General features: G+C 35.2%; 1 protein-coding gene across 1 annotated transcript in view; it reads left to right on the top strand.

Moving 5' to 3' along the window:
• The window catches only part of KIF6 (kinesin family member 6), a 166145-nt gene that overhangs the window by 47583 nt on the left and 95362 nt on the right, over positions 1 to 23200 (top strand). Inside the window, exons 11-13 of the mRNA XM_088131852.1 lie at positions 5284 to 5389; positions 6740 to 6881; positions 9409 to 9591. Coding sequence (XP_087987978.1) covers positions 5284 to 5389; positions 6740 to 6881; positions 9409 to 9591 — 431 coding nt within the window. The remainder of the gene's footprint in view (positions 1 to 5283; positions 5390 to 6739; positions 6882 to 9408; positions 9592 to 23200) is intronic.

Genomic DNA, 23200 nt, shown 5'->3' with positions numbered 1-23200 from the left:
TGCTTCCACTTGTGCAACCAATAGTTACAATGCCATATCCTTTCAAGCTACAGTATATAAAATTATTCTTTGGCTTCTTCAGAACTAAGGTTAAATAAGACTTGTTTCCAAAACTGAACTGAAACTTACATACCTTGTAATATAACATTAAAATGTAACAAGGCAATCCATTAGCTAGGTTTTGTTCAAAGTGGCTTATGCACATTCATTTGTTTGTAAATAATTAAAACCAGTGCCAAGGAAGAAAAGCTTAAGGTTGTATTCATTTATACTTTTAAAAAGTTATTCAGCCATGTTGTATTGCTCATGTGGCTAAAACAATATATGAATCTGTATTTGATTCAGCAAACTGTTAAACTCTAGGCTGTAATAGGGATGATCAGAATGTAGTTGCTTCACTGATTACCCAGATGAGGTAGAAAGGGCAAGAATAGTAGATATTTTAAAGAACAGTAAGCTGAAGAAAGTTCTGTTAGAAATTTCAGCACAATCTGAAAATATCCCCATGTACTTCTTTTAAAGTACAGATATTAGGTTGATGGGAAGAGAAGTGCAGCCGCCTCTAAATCACTAAGCATAGAGCCTCTAGTAAAGTGCTGAATCACTAAAATGCAATTCTCTAACATAAAAATATTCAAAAATTATTTAAATAATAAATCTGTACTAAAAAATGATGGGTCTAACACTATGTGAACACTTGCTTCTCTGGGGTGACAGGCTTATTGGCATGGTTCATTGCTAGGCTTTGCCTTTGGTAGGAATGATACTTTATATAATGCTTATGCAACTTTAAAATGTTTATAAAAAGGTCTTGAGAACTATGTGTGTTACCATTATTGTGTATATATTATGATAGAAAGGAATAGCCTATATATACATAGTTTTCAAAAACAGCACATTGTCTCAGATCCATTCATATGGTAAAAAGGATTTATTCACCCAGGACGAAACATGACAAGACAGTGAGAGAACAGTAGAGCAGGAGGAGGAGGAGGAGGAGGATTTTATTGGAGGAAGTGAGAAGAATGTCAGCAGGTGGGGGAGGCACATGGGGGAACAGTAGAAGTTGAAGAACTTTAGTCAAAACTGGCCAAAGACACTAATGGGGACTATACTGCAAGCCAGACAAATGGCTGTTCTCTCCAAGCAAACCTGCGTAAACAAATTTGAGAAGAAGAATGAGACACAACAGAGTGGCAGTCCCTGGAGCACTAAGCAGGGTTTGCCAAGTGTTTTAATCAAGGTATGAGAGCCTATCAATATTATTGTCCCACTCTTCAAACTTTGTCCATATATAGAAAGAAAGCAGCAACAATACTGAAGACTGCAAAGCCAGAAGCAAGAGAAAATCCACCAAATTCCTAAATTACCTGCATTCTCTCCACAGCAGTTCAAAGGCACTTGATTTGATGCCTTGAATCACCCCAAATATTTGATTTAAAGATCTGATTCAAAAGAATAATCCAGTTGAATCAATTTCAGATTGCATCAATTTCAGACTGAATCATCCATTTAAGTGTTTACACTGTTTACCATGTTCAGGAACAGTGTATTGAGATTGTGATTTAGAAACATTGCTTACCTAAATTAATGGTACAGCTCTACATTGGGGAGATATTAATGTGTCACTGAAATACACATATCAGGCTCTCTCTTAAAATAGTCAAACCATAAAAGAGATAAAAATGCCACTGTGGGAATAATGCTGACTTATAAACCTACTGTGAGTGATTTTGAAGCTCTTTATTCTGATATGAAGACTTGCATTTCTGTATTTGCTTTATGTAAATTATTCAGCTAATTATTGCTGATTTACATGAATGGTCAGGATCCTGGTTTGCTGTGACTCATTTTTAGCTTTTTAAAAAATACTATGACTACACGGTATGCAGAATATAGTTCTGCACACAGTGAAGAGCTGTAGAAAGATGACAATTGAAGAGCAGAATGAATAATTTAATATGAAGGCTAGGAAAAAAAAATGTTTCTTGGATTGTAGGATTTTGGATACTATTTTAAACATTTTAGTTATTATTATATAGTAGTACCTGGTGTGCTTAGTGGTATCACCATTGTGATAAATAATTCAGCAAAATGTTGTTTGAATCTACATATTTCTATTTTTCAAGAAATTATTAATTTTAATATTACTGACTCTGCCGTTTGGCAAGAAAACAATCTCCAAGTAAAATAAATCATAGTATAATTCTGTACATTTCTAATCAGAGTTATTGTGTTCAACAGGATTTGCTTGATAGTGATTGACAAATTGCAACCTCGATTAGTTAAATTATATATCTTATTTACTGGCATTTCATAACCACGGTGTCCCCTTTCTTGGTTTTAGCATTAGCAACAGTGTCTAGAAATATTTTAATAAGCAAGAAAAACGTATCTCCTTACAGGTGTTTATTGCTTATTAATATTCACAGGTTGTTCTCTTATGTCAATTGGATTTTAGTCCTTCATGTATCACTAATAGAAGTCAGAAGTGGTAGGGCTTATTCAGAAAGACAAGTCATTTATTTTTGAGTTCAGGGCTTCAAAAAGAAAACATCTGGAATAAAGTATCTTACCTTTCTTGCTATAGTTGATTGAAGGCCCTTAAAAGCAAACATTTTTTAGCAAGCAACCTGAAATATCCCCCTATCCATTCAGCAGATACTGAAAAATATTACAAAATAGCTTTTTTTGCAGGCAATTATTTTTCTCTCTTTGACATTTGCCTGATGTTATGAAGGCTGTAGCTGCTGTTAGTGAGGATGCATACAATGAACTTTGTACTGTATATGATACAATGTATCAGGGGTCTGTAGTAAAAAGGAAGAACAGGCATAAATGAATCATAGTTTACAAATAAGGCCAAAGTGAGGGCTTCCAAATTTCTTTCATCAGTTAAAGTCTCTTTGCTTGCATCCTGTATAACATTGACTGTTTTAAGTATAATCTTCCTATAGATGGAAAAAGCAATTTACTATTTTAAGTTGCTTTAAAAAATATTTGGGTAAAATGTTTTATAAAATGTGAATTGTTATTAAAGTTTGTTGGACACAGTACAAATATATAGTAATGCAGGATTGATATCCATATGCTTTGTCCTGTGGGGGGTGGGGTGAGAGAGTTTAGTCAGATATTGAAGGACAAAATCCATCACATTAGCCATGTAGAAACACTACAGCCAACCCATGGTTACAAATCTAAAAAACTACCATACTAGATGCAAGAAGAGTCAGACTAGAAGAGTGGTCTTAGTGTAGATGAAGGTCAGTATATCCAAGAAAATAGTTCAGTCACAGGTTGTGCAAAACAGGCTGAGATGAACATTGTCTCCATCAAATATCTTAGCCTCTGATACTAATACTTTATAAAGTTTCCAGCACAAGGCCTATTCCCAGGTCAACTGTACTCATTATGTTACTGCCTCCTGAGGAGACCATCTTCCCCAGGAAGGCCAACCCAACAGTCTGACAGCCCTCCACAGTCCACATGTTCCTCATTTGGCCCTACATTCATTTTCCAAAACAATATCAAATTTGGGGGCCTTCTTCATTCTTACAAATAATTTTTACACTATGGAACATCTAATTTCCTATTGCTGTAATTTTTTTAATCAGCTCTGAAATCAAAACTGTAACTCTGTAGATGTTCTTATGGCTTTGACAGTTCTTATTCTCTTTAGAGGAGGCATGCCATGTAGACCAAATCTCCACAAAGGAGATTTCTTCTCCACTCACCTACCAAGCTATTTCTCCAGGGCCTCAGGCCTTACTGTTTCCTTGTCTCAGCTCCTACAAAAGAGAAATTATTTATCTCTGATGTGTACCAGATTAAAGACCTTACTCCAGCCCTAGCAAATGAAAAGCGCTTACTTCAGGCCTGCTATAGATCAGAGAAAAACCACACTCCCTGCCAGCCACTGAGAAAGGAAACCTCTCTATAAAGCTGGGGAAAAGCTTATCCAGTGTCCTATTTAACTGATAGGCATTGACTAGCTGAACAGGTGTATGTTGCATGGGGTAGGTGTGAATATAGATTATATAGTGATTATTTATTTATGTGTGTGTGTAGAGCACATGCTAGCAATATCACTGCTCACTGCTGGCATGTGTTCTAGTTGATTAATCAATGTTGAACAAATGTGAGCAGAATTCATCATGATAAGTTTGCATTGTAATCCTAAATATTTTGCTCTAATATTTTGCCTTCTCTGAGTATAGCAAATTGAGGCAAGGGCCTTGTTATAGGTGATTTGGAACAAACAGATATCTATATAGACAGTTTAGGCTATACTACTACTCATATTTGCCTATGTGTAAGCCCTTGTGCTACAGTATTCTTCAGCTTTCAGTTTTAATCCTCAAAGCAACAACAGCCCTTCAGTGTTTCTAAAATGTTGCCTGCTTAATTAAGTTTTCCAGCGACCCAGCAGAAAATAGACTAGATTGTTTTAAATAATGAGATGTTTAAATGATCAATTTAAATGAGAGTTTCTGCTTTTTTCAAATGCATGTGTAAATTAGCTATTCTTACTACTAGAATGTCCTGGTTTGTCTCTAAGTAACCTGTTCTAAACAATAATTCTAAATCTTTGGGAATGTTCTCCATGTTCCAGTAGAATCATATGTTATAGAAATCATCAATGTATGCAAGACTATAAAGCAGGGTTACTTTCAAGTACTTAAAAATTGAATTCTGTGAACCATCAATTGTAAATACTGTAAAACTGAATAAAATATAACTTTCTTTTGGTTAAATGTACACTTGATATATCATGTGTTATTGAAGCAGAGTTGGAATTTATTGGATGGAACATTTCTATTTATTTAATTTGATTTAAAAAAACACCTCCCTTATTGTGCTGCTTGGACATAAGCAGTAAATTTGCTTTCTGTGAGTTGGAACAAGATTTTGTTTCCTGCACACAGAAAGGCTCTTTCCATCCGTAGATGGCTTTTGGTCCAAAGAAGAAATCCCAGTGATACAATGAAAAGTGCAGCTCTTTTTGTTAACTTGCTTCCCCCCTCTGCTTCCCACTGTCATCCTAAAAGTTTGCTCCAAAGGTCTAAAATCCCCAAGAACTGTAGCAGCAGGAGAAAAATTGACAGTGCTGTATTTCCTCCTACACATTTTGTTGGAATTCCACTTATAAAAAAGTCATAGTCGTGATAAACTAGCAGGATAGAATCCAGAGTTTAGTATTTATATTTGATTTGTTCTTCTGAAGATTTATATATTTTCTTAAAGGTAGCTCTTTATTTTGTTTCTTTTGTCATGTATATTTAGATTAGATGAACAGGTTAAAGAGTTTTTGGAAGATATTGATCCTGAAAGCATTTTGGAAATTGGGGCTGACATGCGGAAGATCAAATACTGTTTCAGCCACTTAAAGGTATGGTGCATTGTGGTTTCAACACATTAGCAAATGTGAGATATATTTTGATTTATTAGGCAATTTTAAAAGAGAAGAGGAAGTGTATGCTCCTAATTAGAGACTAATTAGTATACATATTAAATGAATTATGTTTTTCTTCTAGCATTAATGACATTTACTTATTGTAAATGAGAAACTCCCAATTTTCCACTTGATGTTTGATATAGGAAGCTATAGTCTATTAATCTAGGGATTTTGTTGTTGTTGTTCACGTGCTCCTTTTTGCATTGACTTTGGTCATGATATTTTTAAAAAGTTTCCTGTTATGTCTAAAACAGTGAAATGTGGTTTGCTTGTTTAATAACCAGTAGCTGAAAAAAGGTGGAAACTGTAATTTAAAGAAAGTGCAGAGTATTTATTCCTAAATTGCTGGGTATCCCTTCTTAAATAAACCATGATTTATTTATTCAGGAGCTTTATATCTAAAGCAACTCTATAATTAGCTCATGTCTTATTTTATATTGCTGAATATTATTTTATAACTGTTCAACTATTTGCTTAATATTTGTAGCTTTATGAAATTGATAAAGAATATAAAGGAAGCTCCACGTGTGCCTATATTAAGATAACGGAGAATGAAAGTAAAAAAAAAAAAACTGGGCTACATAAAAAAGTACTCCCCAAGTACCAAATAGAAAAAAGTAGTTGGGGGAAAAAATATGATAGGGAGTTTAATTAATTTGCTGGGGCTTATGTACCACTCTAAACAGAATGTAAAGGATATATTAGCAAATAAAGTAATTTATAATTGTATTCTTCAATTGGTGGTTGTAGCCTAATTTAGAATTCTTGTATACTGGGATTTGATTATGAGCCATCAAGTCAGTGTTGACTCTTAGCAACTACACAGAATACAAATATATGTTTTACAATAAACTTTTTAATACAAATATATGTTTTAAAAAATTAAGTAATGGGCTGAAAGGTAGATCTTATATTTGCAAATATTAAAAGTACTGATTGAGGCCAAATCACAAAGTTGATGTTAAAAAGGTCAGTATATCTTACTTAGAGGAAAACAAGCAGAGGAAAATTTAAGTTTAAGAAAGAATTCGATTTTTTAGAGGAAAGAGAGTCAGAATCTTAGGAAGAATGATTGCCTAGTTGACCAAAGGAGAACATGAAAATTATTCTGAATTGATTAAAGGAGAGGAAGCTTTTGAAGCTAGATGGTCCATAAGGGAAGTCTTTGTAGTGGCTTGGTATGATAACACTATGAGTTTGTGAAGTCTCCTCCTTACAGAAAATGAAGAAATGAAGGAAGATTAACTACTAATTAAAATAACCTCATTGTATTTGATTCAACAGAGACTGGTAAATGATGCAAAACTTCCTGGCAACCATTTACTTGCACCAGATACTCAGGGAGATAAAAGTGCTAATACTATAATTGGCAATGAAGAGTTTAAAAAACTGAAGGATCTTTTGCAGCAACGAGATAATGAAATCAGTATCCTTTCTGAAAGAACAATCTTTATTGGATAAAAATCTAGTTGTTATTCCCATGACAGATCTGTTTCTGTAAGTAGAATAGCAAGCTTTCATTCTATTCTTTGCCACATGACCTCAGGTCTCTTCCAGAATGTTAAACAATCCTCAAAAGCGGATTTTGGGATGAGGGGGAGGAGAGAAGAGGAGAAGTACACTTCATTAAAAAATGCTTTAAAATTCATCTTGTATAATATTAGCTTCATTTTTTCTATTTAATAATAACGTGGACAGTTTCAATATTGTTAAATGAATATAGGTCAAGCTGGATGCATCTATTTTCAGTTACCATCTGTTCACTCTGGAACAGCTTGCCCCTTGAGGTCAGGATGACCCATGCCCTGTTATCACTCAGGAATGCAGTTAGAACCATGCTTTTCCACAAAGCTTTTGGAGAGGAAAGCAGTCAACATCTTATGGGGGGCTGGGTGGGTGTTGATTTAGCCAACATAAGCACTATGATGATTAATTGGTTTTATTGATTTTTTACTATCTTGAATTGTAAACTGCTTAGAATCAGTCAAGGAAGCAGCATAAATAAATACATCCTTAATACTCTGAGCATTTTAAAATTTGTAATAGCTGTAATTTGGCATGGGGTAATAACAGTTTAGGTACTCCTGATCAAATTGTATGTTTTAATGAATTCTGAGGAATAAAGTTGACATAACCTGAACATGGTACAGAGTTAAACATGACATTCCAATGGTGATGAGCTTCAGGATACTAATTATTTGATATCCTGACAAAACCCTGCATTGATATATTAAACATCACATTTCTGAAAATTTGAACATTTATTTACTGTTTATGTGCAGTTGTTTACTGATTCACAATAAGATAACAGTGAATAGAATTTTTGACCCCATTCCAGTTGATTCAGTACTTTTTTTGTTAATGTAATTTTTTTTCTTAATGCTAAGTTGTTATTATTAAAGTTGTTAATAAGACTCAAAGGAGTAATTCACTCATTAAGATTACAATTACAGTCAGGTGAAGACAATTCCACAGTTTAACAGATACTCTGAGCTAACCTCTCATGTTGTAATTTTTTCTGTCTACTTTCAATAACTGTGGGTTCCTCCTGTACTCAGCTGCCTGGGCATTTGAAAATAAAGATAATTCACTCTTAACAAGCAGGTGAAAATTATAAAAAAAAGCTTCTACACACTCCCAGCTAGAAAGTTCAACTGTGAGAAACATTATTAAGAAATGGAAGTTACATGGAACTCTTGAAGTCAAGGCAAGATCCAGAAGACAAGAAAAATCAGCTAGAACTGCCTGAACACAGGTCATATCAAAACAGAACATGACTTACTATAAAGTTTAGTTGAGCAGAGTAGAGTAGAGATCCACAGAACAACATTGCTGATACAGCAATGAATCTACATGGGAGAAGTGTCGGAAGGAAACCTTTTCTCCAACCTTGCCACAAAAGTCATTGTCTAAAACATTTGATAAGCCTGAAATATTTGGAACAAAATACTTTGGACTGATGAAATGAAAGTTGAATGGTTCTGCCACAGCCACAAAAGATACATTTCAAGAAAACCGGTGTGAAGCATTTGAAGAAAAGAACAATGTGTGAAACTATTAAACATAGAAATGGCTCTGTTATGCTTTAGGACTGTACAGCAGTGGCACAACATACAGTATACTGTGCAGGTGGGAGGAAGAATGGATTCAACTAAATATCAGCATATCCTAGAAGCTAATGTCCCATGATCAGTAAGGATACTGAAGCTGAAAAGAGATTGGATATTTCAGCAAGACAGTGGTCTTAAACATATCTCCAAATCAACCATGAAGTAGTTAAAGAAAAGAAAGACTAAAGTTTTGGAATGGTCTTCACAGTCCCCAGAGTTGAATATTATTGAAAATCTCTGGGGAGATCTTAAACATGGAGTGGATACAAGGAGACCTAAGAAGAGTTCACCAAGAAGAGTGTGGAAAAAATCCCAAACCAAACATATCCAATTTCATATTTATTGATAGGAGATTGGTTCAGGTTAAAATATTTTAAAATGTCTTCACTTTTTGTTTTCAGCTTGTTATATTTTGCCCAAGCATTTCATATTTTTATTTTTTTCTTCTTCCATTTATAATGAACTGATAATAGAGGTAAGTGAACGGTTTGACTTTTCTCAAATATTAGATAATATTTTATTATAGAGTTTTTTGGTACCTCCTCCTATGCAAAAGCAACTCAAAGCTGCACGTATCTTAGTTTTGCTCATGCTGTATATGTTTGGAATGTGGTTAGAATAAATACACTGATCTTCTTAGCCACTAACAACTTTAAGAATAAATCTAGTCTGATACTGTAAGCTAATGACATGAGGTCAGAAGAGTAGGGAATCAATAAGTAAATATAATAAAAGATTCAAAATAATTATTCTTGTTTGTGTAACCAGCAGTCTTTTTACATAAACATATTTGTGCTTATTGTTAAAAAGTATGTTAAAAACTTTCCTTAATGTAAATGTTAGATATTTTAATAAATATGTTAAAGAAGGAAAAAAAGAAAGCACAAGATGCCCTTCTTCAGCTTAGTGCTTCATCCAAGGAAATCTCAGCCACAGAAAGTTCCTTTCATTTGAAAAATATGGAAAATGAGCAGATGTTGTCTGTCATTTCGGAAACTAAATCTAGTTCTCACCCCAAGAGCCCAGGTCAGAGATACAATTTATTCTCAAATATTGAGTTATTGCATAGCCGCCTTTGAAGGACTGTATACAGGGTGGAATAAGAAGATTGAAAATCGCATTTCTATATAAATTATTTGTTCATTTGTTTATACCATGAATATACAAAAAATGTTGCCTAGTCTTCTCAGTGTCATAAATAATTTTCATATCAAGAGAAGAAGCATCCTCTGGAAAAAATATAACTGAGAAATCTGTCTCTCTGTGAACTATGCTGTCATCTGATAGGCATTTCAGTACATAACTCTCTAATGAATCTCAGCATCTGGACATCTTTGGAAATTGAAAGAAATCACCATAGGCACTGCCAGAAATAGCCAGTATAGGGACCCACAGGGAGTAACAAAATGGCTTCATAAGTCGTAAAAGTCTGTCTTGAAGGGCCTTGCCTTTTGGTGAAGTTTCCTGAAAGGATGCTTGATAATGGCAAACTGGCTACTGCAAGAGGCCCCAGGCAAATCATAAAATGGTTCTTTCAGCACTGGGGCAGCTAGTCACAAGATATATCAGAGTATAAGGTAGTACCTGGGTCTCTCCCCCAGATGCTAAACCACTTATTTACTTCTACGACACATTATAAAATACTGAAGGAACTAGGGATCTTTCACAAAAACCTTGAATGTAGACAGAAACAAAAACTACACAAATACAAACAATGTGAGCCTGGGAAACTATATCAAGGAAAGGAAGAGGACAATATGGTAAGAGGTACTTGCTTTTTTAAAAAAATAGAATATCCAGGATAAATTGATGTTACAGTAAGCATAAATGATTTAAGGTGATTGAGCCATGGTGGCAAGAAGAAAACACATTTGTTTTTATATTGGTAGCTAAGGCCAAGTTTATATAGATATTTTGTGGTCTAAGATCAGCAATTAATAATATGGCACCTGCAGTGCTAGGGTGACCATCAACCTGTAACTGATTCTTGTGACACAACAAGAATTTTTGTAGAAATGTGAGATGTCAGTATTCCCAGAAAATATCAGGGTGAGACTGCCAAAATGTTGTAAAATTAGGCATTCTTGCAGGATTTGAGGTACGGTGCAACTAAAGGCAGTTGGTTAGTTTGGGAGAAGTGGGTAAGTTGCCTGGCATCCACAATTTCAATAATTTGGCACCACTCCCTAACATCTGTTGGCTCATATTAGGGACAGCTCTACTGAATGACATCACTGAGGCCTAATCATGCATCATGTTATTTTTAAGTAGATTCAAAAGAATTAAGTTCACAAATTTCAGTTACTTTGGCTGCAAACTTTCTTTATTAATTAAAAGATTCATTTGTTCTATAAGACACAATTATTTGAAGTTTTTTTTTCATTACCAATACTTATTAATGAGTGCAGTATAGCAATTTGCCCTAGGAGTACAGATTTTAGAGTAATATTGATTCTTGATTCCATTTTTAATTTAAATACAGTAGCCCAAAACAATTAGCATGCTAGAATAAATATAAGGTGCACAATATTGTAATGTATGTACTATTTTGATTACTAAAAGTGTTGCCTCTAGACTTTTCTTGGAAGTTCAAATTTAGCTCTGTACAGCAATCTGACACATGTTTATTTTAAAGAAAGTTCTGTTGAATTCAGTAGGACTTCCCTTTCATTAAGTCCAAAAATATTCAAAAGAGTTTACCATTTGGTAGAACATGAATGAATATTTATTACAGTCAAAGGCCAGAGATAAAAAGTATAACTGATAACAGCAAAAAAGATCATTAAATAAAAATAGAATAATACAGGCAAGTGTAATAGTTGGAATAATAGTGTATTAAAACTACAACTGTTGGATACCTTCTCTGTTTTACTAAAAATCTTATGTGACTCTCTTGATTGACCAAAGTAGAAGAAAAATTGAATAGCTCAGAAAAACCGCTGTTTTAAAACATCCATTATTCAGATCCTGTTTGTTTTAATAACCTAGGTCATGCATGAGTACAATGCTGAGAAACTTATTTGTGTTGCACAGATGGTTGATTTAGCTTAAATTAAACTCTACACATTCTAGTTATGTTGTCTTAATACTGGCTTCTATAGTCCATGTGCCATGAAAAGTTCTCTGGTAAAAGTAAATAATTGCTGCTGCTTTTGTGTATTGCTCTTGAGAGAAGCTGTGTGTTGTTACAGCTTTCTTTTCTCCTTTCTTCATTCTCTTCCTCATTCTCCAAAATTCAGAAGCTCTTTTCAGAAAATAATACAGGCAATGTTTTCCTTTTCTATGGCAATTCTTTTTTTAATAGAGTTTAAAATCACATTTATATTTTAAATGTTATATTCCTTCCCAGAATTGTATTATGTGATGTAACTTAAAGCCAAAATAGAGCTATGGCTGAACAAGATCAAATCATCTGAGTTAAAGAGTCCTCACATTTCTTACAACATAAAGAGTTCATTGGAGTTAGGCAGTTATAATAAATTTGAATGAATAAAATAAATAAAATAGAATACATGATATCCAACCTTTTTTAAACATTAAGGAGTCCTATAAATATAGGACAATATTTTCTGATGAATTAATTTCACTCTTAAATCATTAAGAAATATGTTATACATTTCTTAAAACTTGGACCAATTGGTTTTCTAAGATTGGATATTCAGATTCCTCATTCCATCTTTCATATATATTACTAATGTTAACCTTCATTCAGTTTTTTAGTTGCATGTAAGAGTTGTTGATTTCGCTACAAACACAGCATCCCTTAGGGATCCTAGGATTCCAGACATCTCTGAAGTTGATAAGGCATCTGGTCTGTATTTTATCAATATGTGCTTCAGTTGTATATTTTGCCAAGCAGATCCTATGGGTAAATCATAGTCAGATCATAGTCTCTCAAAGTCTTTAAAACAGCCATCAGAAATCAGCTAGTTTAAGGTATTTATTCCTTGTTTGGCCCAAGCTCTACAATAAAACATCTTCTAATTTGGATTATTCCAAATTTTGTGGTAGATTGTCATCCTCCTATTCACTCTAGAGATGGGCCTGGAAGATTCTTGTGTTGCTTTCTGTGGGATGGGATAGTATCATCCCCATTTGGCACTGTCTTACTCTGGAGTCCATACATGCCCATTGGCTCCACTTCAGGAAGATCTCAGCCCTTCAAATAGTGATCCACTTTCATCATCTGACTTCTGTTCCTCAACTTTCAGGAGTTCAGTGGTGATCTGAGCAAGAATGCTATCTAGTTAGGGGTGCCACAAGGGGGGTTAAAATGGGGACCATAATGCAATTGAAGCCCCACCCCTTTTTATGTAGTTCATGACAGGGCTTAAATTTCACAGTTGTGGCCATCATCTTACTTTTTTAGCTTCATCCTGCAGATGCCCTATGTTGAGCTAAGATTTACTCTTCTCCTAACTCATCCTATTACTCGTTTTGGACAAGTGAGCTACACCATCATCATGCTGGTGTTGGGTTCAAATTGTGTAGCATTATCTTGTTATGTTTTCTAGTCATACACTGAAGTGATAATCCTAACATCATCAAACCTTGAGGCTATAGCAGCATAGAGAACTTAATCACTATCTGTTGGTCTACAAACGGAGTGACTGAGTTGCACTGTAAACTCTCATGGGAAATGAATTATTATTTCTGATTCTAGATTTATCAGTTCCCTATCATTCCCTAGCAATGATAACTGTGTTTTCTGGTAATTTGCCCTCTCATGTATTTTCCTCATTTATTTTGTCATTTTTTACATGAGCCTGAGTTAAATGTTAGTGTATGCTAGGGAGGGTTTAATGGACATACATTTATTTGATATAAATTGCTTTTCATTTTTTAGAAATACTTCAGTGTTTGATTATTCATAAATAAATGGATTTGCTTACCATTTTCTGTCTAGTCCGCTTATCAAGTTACTGGCAACGTACAGAAAACTCAGATATTATTTAAAAAGTAAACCTGTAAAAACTATTAAATTTGAATTGAGTGAGAGACTTATCTACATGTCAGGCAAGTGAAAACTGCCTAGTTTAACTGAAATACAGATAAATCCTTTGGGTTCAAAGTAACTCTAATTTTGGCACAAAGAAGAAAGATTTGTTCCAGGTTTAATTTCTACTGTTTTCATTCCCACTTGGTTAATTCTCTTAATTCTCATTTTTATCTATTTCCAATTGAGTCATAAAAAGAAACCTGACTGAAGGAGGAAAAGAGAGTGACTTACATATTCCGTGCATATATAGAGTGAAAATATATCCAGCAAAAGTATTTCTGAAACAAGGAAAGGAAAAAACACTGAATACAAGTATTTCCAGATGAATTGAATATTTTATTCTAGAACTCATTGCCTACACTTGCTGCATTCAGTGAGAAGGGATGAAAAAGTAGCCAATTCAGACCACCTAATGCAGACCACTATATCTGCCTTGTTTTCTTTTCTGGGAGAGAGAGAAAGATCTCAGTTTTGAGGTTAAAAGTACAGATTTGTAAGAAATATGAAATATTTGTTCTAGAATTACTTGTCTTGTGAACATTTTTACCTTTTTCTCTTTTGCATGATGCTATTTATTTGTCCTGTCTGCTGCAACCAGTGTGTATTGTCCCATGTTAGGACTTCTGTGCCAACATATTGAAGAACTTATAATTAACATAATGATATCACAGCACCATAGTGATGACATCACTAGAGCAAATACAATTGTTAAAACTGAGGGCAGTGCTTCTTGAAATAATCATTTAAGTACTCCTAGGCAATCTTATTGCAAATGGCAAAACCAATCACAACTAAAATCAAGATAAAAGTATTCCTTGCATGCTTCTACATCCTCTTTCATCAAGAGAGGTTTTTGTTCTGAAAATCCTCGTGTGTGTCTATACATTTGCTATAGTTCTATTAAACTAAAGAAGGTCTGTATAATATTTTACAATTGGAAAATACTTGAAATCAGAAGTAACTCCATCCCATCTTCTTAATAAATCTTACTAAAGAGACATTATGAGAATCATGCTTGGAAAAGATTTACTTTTGGTTTAGGCAGTTGCCAGAGAGCCCGACAGAGAAGGCAAAAAGACTTCATAGAGACATGACGTCTTCAGGACCTGAAGGTCTGCTATATAGAAGGTGGGGCACAATTGTTCAGAGTTCTCCCAGATGACAAGATAAGAAACAGTGGGGATTCATTCATTCATTCATTCATTCATTCATTCATTCATTCATTCATTCGCAATATTAGTAAACTGCCCCAACCAGCTGAGACTGTGAATAGTATACAAGGAAAAATAAAAATAAAATAATGTACCAAAATAATACTGGGCAATAACTATCTACTAACAGTAGTTAGCCACAATCAAGATAGTTTTAACAGCCTCATGAAGTGTAAGGAGGGCTAGGACCCAACATACCTCAGGGAGGCATATTCTGAGACATAGGGGTTACCACTAAAAGTTCTGCCATCCAAGTCCACTTCCCATTACAAGGGAATAGATTTTTGATGGATATCAGAAAATATTTCCAAATTCCAAGGTGCTGTTCTTTGAGAAGGAATAGTAATAGCTCTATTAAGAGCTGTCTTGAGGGAGTGTTCACTCTACTGACCAGAAAAGGTTAGGGGAAAATCAAGCCAATCAAGTGCAAGTGACATGAACCTCCTCAAAAAGATAGATGCTCTGTGGTCATGATTAGATGAAAGTGAGTAACATTCTTGGAGAGTTAATGATCCTTCACACTATCAGTATTGTCTTCCAGTGCCAACATCTAACTCCTGATAACCTTTCCTTGGATAGATGGTGTGTCAAAAAAAGTTTTCACCTTACAAGCTGTCTCTGTTACTCCTTTCTAGCTAGGCAACCTCTTGTTGAGCCTATGGTAAACTTTAATATATATTAAGAGAAAACAATAAAACCTCACACAAGATACTTTCTGGCAGATATGTAAAGGATGAAGTAAAACAATATGAATCTGATTAACAAATCAATGGATTGCTTTTATCAGGAATCACATTTTTATGTTTATGTATGTGTGATACTGCAACACACGTAATAAAAAGGTCAGTCTTGCATTGCAATGCTGCAGTGCTGCTTTCATCATTCTGATCCCCCTTGCCCTCTGTGGATGCTGCTGCTGCCATACCCATGGAATAAAAACCAGGGGCATCTCTTATATAGAGAAACAAGAACACTGAAAAGTGAATCACTGATGCTTTGGTGAACATATTTTTCCAATAGGAGTAGAAATCCCCACTCTATTCATGCCAGCTGTGAGCACCCATATTTCCTTCCTGATTCATGCCATTCATATATACTTAGATCTATAAATATATTATTATACATTATTACTGGATGTTCAGGTTCTCATGTTGTTATTTAAAAATGAAAGCACATAGTCCTAATGTTTCTAGTTGTCAGTGACTAGCATCCAGCCCTTAGAAGCAGTATCATGTGACATGGAAAAATGTAGATCTAAATAATTGAAAATTAAGGTAAATAACTTATCTCACTATCCATTTTTTGAAAATCAGTGTATTTTGGTGGACTACAAAATGGTCTTTTCATATTTGTAATCTACACCAAATGTCTCAGTTTGGGAATCTGGTTTATTTAAGACCTGACATGGGTCTGGCTCTTACAGAGCAATAGTTGGAGTGGAAGGTATTTTTGCTTCTACAAAGAGAGTGCTGAATTTATATGAATTCAGTGTTCTTGATGTAGCCCAGCTCCACAGATTATCACATTATATTATTCTGAAGTGTTTCCTGTGTTCCAAGGATACAAGAAGAACAAAGGGGATGAGTAAGAAAGTTCCACAAAAGTTCTGCAACTGAAACTCTGTCCTTAGTATATCGGATCCAAGCCATTAGAAGTTGCATTTCTCACATTCAAGTTTGGAGCTAAATAGGAAAAATTTTATATGTAAAAACATTCTTAGTATTTGCACTGTGGCATCAGAAATTTGTTTATAATATAGAATATGAACTATTCACAGTAGTTCCTTAGTGCTGGTGAGATTACTTGTGTACTTTGACAGGTATATTTTTGACCTGGGTCACGCATTGCATTAAACTATTAAATTAAACTATTTGTTTAATTTAATGTACATAATTTCTGAAGGTTAGATTTTTCTTTTCTTTTACTGATTTTGGTTAAAATATTACTGAATATGCATTCTGACATTACAACTCTAAAATTATGTAAGGGACACTGGCATAATATTTAAGCAATCTTAACACTATGTTGTAATGGCAGTGATGCTCAGCATAGTTCTTGACATTTTCCTTAATACGTGTTTTGAGATACTGATCTTGATATTATTTTATTTAGTTACCTTTGTCTCCATTGTAAATTTTGCAAAAGCAGCTTGAAACTACACACTCAATGCCAAAAGATTAACTGAAACACAATTGAAACAGTTTGGTGTTGTTTTTTTCCTATTGTCTATCAACTGAAACTCCATTGATTTCTTAAAATGGATATCATAAAAAAAATGTAAATCAAGATTACATTTCCAGACTCATTAGTGACAACCATTTTTGGGAGCATTAAGGTTTCTAAATAAGATTAAAACTCCCAGTTTAAGCCTTAGAAGATCTGAAATGTTTTAACATTTTAATCAATTGTTGTAATCCGCTTCAACTGCATCATTCTTTTAGAATTCTCTGTAATGAGCAGATGAGTTTAAAGAGAATAGTTAGACATCCTTAATGAAATGATAAGAAGGTTATGAAAAATTCATGGAATCTCACAGAATGTTTCATGTTTCAGCTAGCCTGATTGCTTAAAGAATAGTAATTTTTTTACACTAATATTAAAAAATTAGAAATATTTCTGGTAATTTTTTCTTGTATGATTTGATTTACTTAATGACATTTATTTCTCATAAAACGCCCACACCCTAGTAAATTTCTACATTTTGCAAAAAAATGAAGACATGTTTTTTCTATATTGTCTAACATCCACCAATTACATTAGTTTTCTATATTTTCTAATATCTACCAATGACCAAAGTCCTATTTATTGACCTTTGTTTTTAAGTAATGACCTATCAGTTCAGTTGTATGTATAAATTGCTAAACAGATACATCCTCTTGATCTTAACATTTTTCCTTCTCACTCATATAATGAAAGTGGCAGCTTCTTGCATTTAACCCATTTTTTAGAAATATTTTATATGCTAGTTCCCATGACCCTTCTGACATGATTAAGTCATTACAAGTTCTCTGTCCTACAGCTTGGCTCAGATGAAGCAGTTGTGGAATGTTAAAACATACCAGAACTGTATGTTATGACATTATGGCTGAACATATTTTTTGGAGTCTTTTTATGTTATGCTGAGTTGTAAATGCATTGTTTGATGAAGCAGTTATATGACTGGTTCCCCACAGTAGAAGTATTACAGGTTATTTAATTTTGCTATATTAAAATACAGTTCAAAGAATCATTCAATGATTTTTTTCAGCTGGCTTTTATGACCATTAAATACACTTTTTCACAATAATAATTGTGCAAATAAATGACAGAAATAAAGGGTTTATAGATAAGCTCCTCATGCAGGAGAATTTTCTGACCTCTCAACTTCCTGTAGCTTCCGGTACACCAGATCTGTTATGAATCTAGAACCAATTCTGAGGATGAATAAGGAGACTCAGAGAAAAGGGGTGTAATGGTCCTCTTTTCTTTTTCTTTATGGAAGCTATTTTATCACCAGCTAGAATTAATTGGATTCAATCCAGTGCTATTCAACATTTCTCCAAAATTACAGTTTATATATTCTCTTCAACATAAATATTAAATATTGGGTACACACTGGGAAGTTCATACTAAGGAGTAAATGTGTAAACTGGACTCGCATATGACCAAGTATACATTATATATTGTCATGGGGTACTTAAAAATCAGCTTTTATTTCCCTGCTTTAGAAAGCATGTTTTATTATTTCTTTGCTGCTATGACCACCTACTAAAGGATGTCTCCCTAGTGATTACTCTAGATCCTGTAGAAATGGAATTCTTGAACTTTTATATTAATTGTCAAAATCTAGATTAATAGGAAAGTAATATTTCAGGCTGACATAAATTCTCATATTCTCCAGCAAAACCCACCTGGAGGGGCATACTAGAGGCATCATTCTGGCTTGACCAGTCAAAACTGTTCTATATATAGGAGCTAGACTGTGACTAATGTATTTCCTGCATTGAAATATGCCTACAATTCCTAGTGTAAATTCAAATCAGAATGGAATTATTGTGTTAGGTGAAAGCATTGTTTGTGTTTAATACTGCTTATTAGTATTTCTCTATATCTCTTTCTGTTGATTTCTATGATAGTAAGCATCTATTGCAAAATATTTCCCTGGTTTTACAGGATTTGGTTTATATATTTAATTGCTATGCTGTTTGCATGGAAAATGCAAGCTTTGCTTTTAAAGGGTTTCACAAAATGTCATAAAATAAAACTGAAAGAAGAATGATTTTTCTTTAACCAAAAAGAAAAAAAACTGCTTAACTTTTCTTTAACCAAATATGTATTTTTTAAAGTCATGTATTATATGAACCTATTTTATGTAGATACACTTGAAATGTCTGTATGGCTTATGGCATTACCACTAACACTGGCTTTTTCTGTATCAAAAATACAAGGACATTCATTCAGCGATCTTTGCACAAGTATTATATGTCCCCTTAATCCAAATTGTCATGATTTCATTGATACAGATTGTTAAATATGCTTGCCATGTTGTTTAGCATTTTCTTTTAGGAGTATAATACAGTGGTACCTCGGGATATGAACTTAATCCGTTCCGTGACTCTGGGCATATCCCGAGTTGGTCGTAACCTGACGCAAATTTCCCCATAGGGTTCAATGTAAATCCGGTTAATCCGTTCCGTCCTCCGAATTTGGTCGCACCCCGAAGCAAATTTTCCCATAAGGTTCAATGTAAATACCGTTAATCCGTTCTGGCATCCGCGGACCACGCATCAGGGGCGGGAGAACGGGCGCGGCGCGGCGGGAGAACGGCCGGGCGCGGCGCGAGAATGGCCGGGCGTGGCACGGCGCGAGAATGGCGTGGCGGGGTGGGAGAACGGCCAGGTGCCACACGGCGCGGTGGGAGAACGGCCGGGCGCAGCGGGGCGGGAGAACGGCCAAGCGCGGCGGGGCGGGGCGGGAGAACAGCCAGGCGTGGCGGGGCAGGAGAACGGCTGGGCGCCGCACGGCGTGGCTGGGCGCCGCACGGCGTGGCTGGGTGCCGCACGGCGCGGTGGGGCAGGAGAACGGCCGGGCACCACGCAGCGGGAGAACGGCCGGGTGCCGCGCCGTGCAGCAGGAGAACGGCCGGGTGCCGCGCCGTGCAGCAGGAGAACGGCCGGGCGCCACGTCATGCAGTGGGAAAATGGCCGCGGACCATGTGTCAGGGCGGAAAAATGGCCGTACCCCGAGGCGGAGTTCGCACATCGAGGTAAATTTTTGCAGCCGGAGCTGGTCGTAACCCGAAAAGTTCATTAGTAGAGGCGTTCGTATCCCGAGGTACCACTGTATTGGGAAAATGAAAGTTTCTTTATATCATTTTCCATTTCTTACAAACAATAGTTCTTGTTGAAAATATACCTATAGTACCATGAAATATCTTGATTTTGTAAAGGTATTTTTCAGATTTAAATGTAAAATGAATGTTAAATACATTTTTAAAAATAAGATACATTTTGAGATATGTATATAGAAAGAAAAATCATTTAGCAAAATTAACTTGAACAGGAATAACCTGACATCTATCCCTAGACAAAAAAATTATTGCATTACTGTAGATCCAAAAGATATGGGTCAAATAGATTTATAAGTTTGAAAATGAGGATTTGTATAAGAAACCTTTTGTGCATGAATATCCTAATCCCAATGGAGAAATTGGACTTCTTTGACTCAAGGCTACAATCAGTGCCAGAACTGGGGAAAAAACTTGGCTTTTCTTATGTATGTAAAATACCATGATGCGGAAGAGGGGTTTTTTGTGTGTGTGTGTGTGGGTGGGTGGGTGGGTGTGTCTTCAAGTCAGTCTTGACTTCTGGTGACTGCCTGGATGAGTACCTGCAGTTTTCTTGGCAAGATTTTTAGAAGTGGTTTGCCATTGCCTTTTTCCTAGAGCTGAGAGAGAGTGACTGTCACAAAGTCACCCAACTGGCTTTGTGCCTAGGGCTGGCCTAGAACTCACAGTCTCCCAGTTTCTAACCTGGTGCCTTAACCTCTACACCAAACTGGATCTCAGGAAGGAGTTAGCAAGGGAGTATTATATGACTGACAAGTCTAAACTCACATTAAAGAGACCTTTGCAATCTCATGCCAGTGTCTTGGCAAGAGTGAAAAGATCTTGGAGGCTGATAGAGAGCATTTGTTTTACCATTTGTTCCACCTCACTGTTGCCCAGCAATTGGTAGACAAGTTTTATAAACTCTGTTAGCTTACTGATTATTCAGTTGTAGAATCATAGAATTGGAAGGTACCTCTAAATCATCTAGTCCAACCCCTGCTGGGTGTAGGATCAGTTCTGACATGGGTTGGTTCCTTTATCTGTATGGTGTAAGATCAGTTCTCACAAAATTAACCTACCATTTCAGAAAGCCAACATACTACTTCATGAGCAGCCAATTCCATGTTGACAGGTCTTACCATGAGGAAATTCCTCCTAATATCTTAGTTTCAATCCATTGGTTATGGTCAAGCTGACAGAGTTCCTGACAGTTATGGTCAAGCTGACAGTTTCTTCCCCTTTTTTTGCTGACTTCTTAATTGCCTGTAAAAGAAGGTATTTAATTTATAAGGATAACTCATTCCCCATCTGAATATACCAACCATTCTGTCTCACAGGCAGGAACCATCCTCACACACATACGCACACAAGTTTTATTTATTTATTTATTTATTTATTTATTTATTTATCAAATTTATACCACTGCCCAACTCCCCCACAAGGAGGGACTCTGGGCGGTTCACAACAAAACAATTTAAAATCAATAAAAACATAAGTAATACAAATATAAAATACAGTTATTAAATGCAATAAAATCCAAGAAATGGTGATATTATTTCAGCCTATGACCAGATAATATCGGACAAAGGTAAGACTAGGGAACCAGCCAACCCCAAAACTGACTATTATACATAGTATTATATTATATAGTATACAGTACAAATTATATAGTATATAATTTAATAATAATAATAATGTAATAATAATAATGTAATATAGTATATAGTATACAGTACAATATTATATAGTATACAGACACACAGTACACACACCCCTCATATCTTCTGATAGAAACAGCAAAAAAAGAAAAAAATACAATGGAAATGAGTAAAAGGAAGGAGTGTATTGTCTGCATTATAAAAATGGTCAAAATTCACTAGACATGCAGCAGGAATGAACTCCTCCCTTTCCAAGTTTTACTTTCAGAAAATATAAATGACAATTTTCAGATAATTTGGAGAATATCTTCCTATGAGGTAACTCCGGTAATTCAAAGCAGAATATATGTCCAATAATTTAAGATTTTATGTGTATGTGTTTGTGTGTGTGTGTGTGTTATTTCTGATACAACGTAAGAAAAAAATTGGATGTGGTAGCATCATTGGGTGGGGCTCATGAAGTTCTTGTGGCTTTGACTTCAGATTTTGCTTGGTATCTGTACCCATTAGTTTCTGCCAAGCCTGACATGCTTTAATCGAGCTCGGCTTTCCTCTCTGTACCTACTAATTTGGGGGCTTTTAAAGTGTGTGTCCATGTGCATGAAGTCATTGCTACAGATTCTAAAATTGGCCAAGACAGCCTATTCTTATTCTTGTTTACTCTGAAGTAAGATTATGCTGTAAGTCAAATATAGGGTTTTATTTCTGTCAATAAGGTTTCTATAATAACTTTATATGGTTTCCCCCTTCTGTATTCCTGTTATTTTGACTGTAATATAATAGTATTATTGAGCCATTGAAATAATAATTGGAAATTACCTGTAGTTGGCAAAGTTCTACTCTACAAAGTGTAAGTTATTACACCCACAGAGTAATCTAGAACAACTAAACTGCTTGAATTGAGTAATTTTGAGAGATTAAGAAGGATTTAGATTTTATCCTGGCCTTCTCACTTCTTAAAGTGTGACACGTACCCTGAAAAGTAATATGACCCTCAACTCATGTTTTGTGTTGCCTCTTTGATGGAGAGATAGGAGTCAATCCTTATCTGTATCTTTGCTATATTGGATTTACAGGCCCCAGCATCATTACTGGGACTGGTCTGGGTTTTTTTCTTGCCTCTGGATGGCATGTTTAAGCCATAGAGACTGAGGAAGAAGGGGTGATTCTGGTCACAAGTCACTCCTCCACCCAACCCCCACAACCCCCACCTCAAAAATGTATGTAAGCTCCTGCAATAAATCCTGTACATGGGGTATTATGGTCAGGCCATGTTTGGGTCATGGCGCACTGACTTCAATTTGATGTCCAAGGGGATCTACAGTACATTATCTAGTGCTTAAAAGAGTTTCACACTATGAACTTACTACTCGATTCAGGATGACAATGTAGTCGAAAAAGGCTGGATGCCACCAATTTGTATTCACAGCTTACAGCAACCTGTTCCTTGAATTGAGTT

Source organism: Python bivittatus, unplaced genomic scaffold (assembly GCF_059951505.1).
Source record: "Python bivittatus isolate LINGU-HERP-01145 unplaced genomic scaffold, Pbiv_v1 ctg000020_np1212, whole genome shotgun sequence".
Classification (NCBI taxonomy): Eukaryota; Metazoa; Chordata; class Lepidosauria; order Squamata; family Pythonidae; genus Python; species Python bivittatus.
Note: the sequence above shows the minus strand (reverse complement) of the source record. Positions and strands in the feature narration are given on the sequence as shown.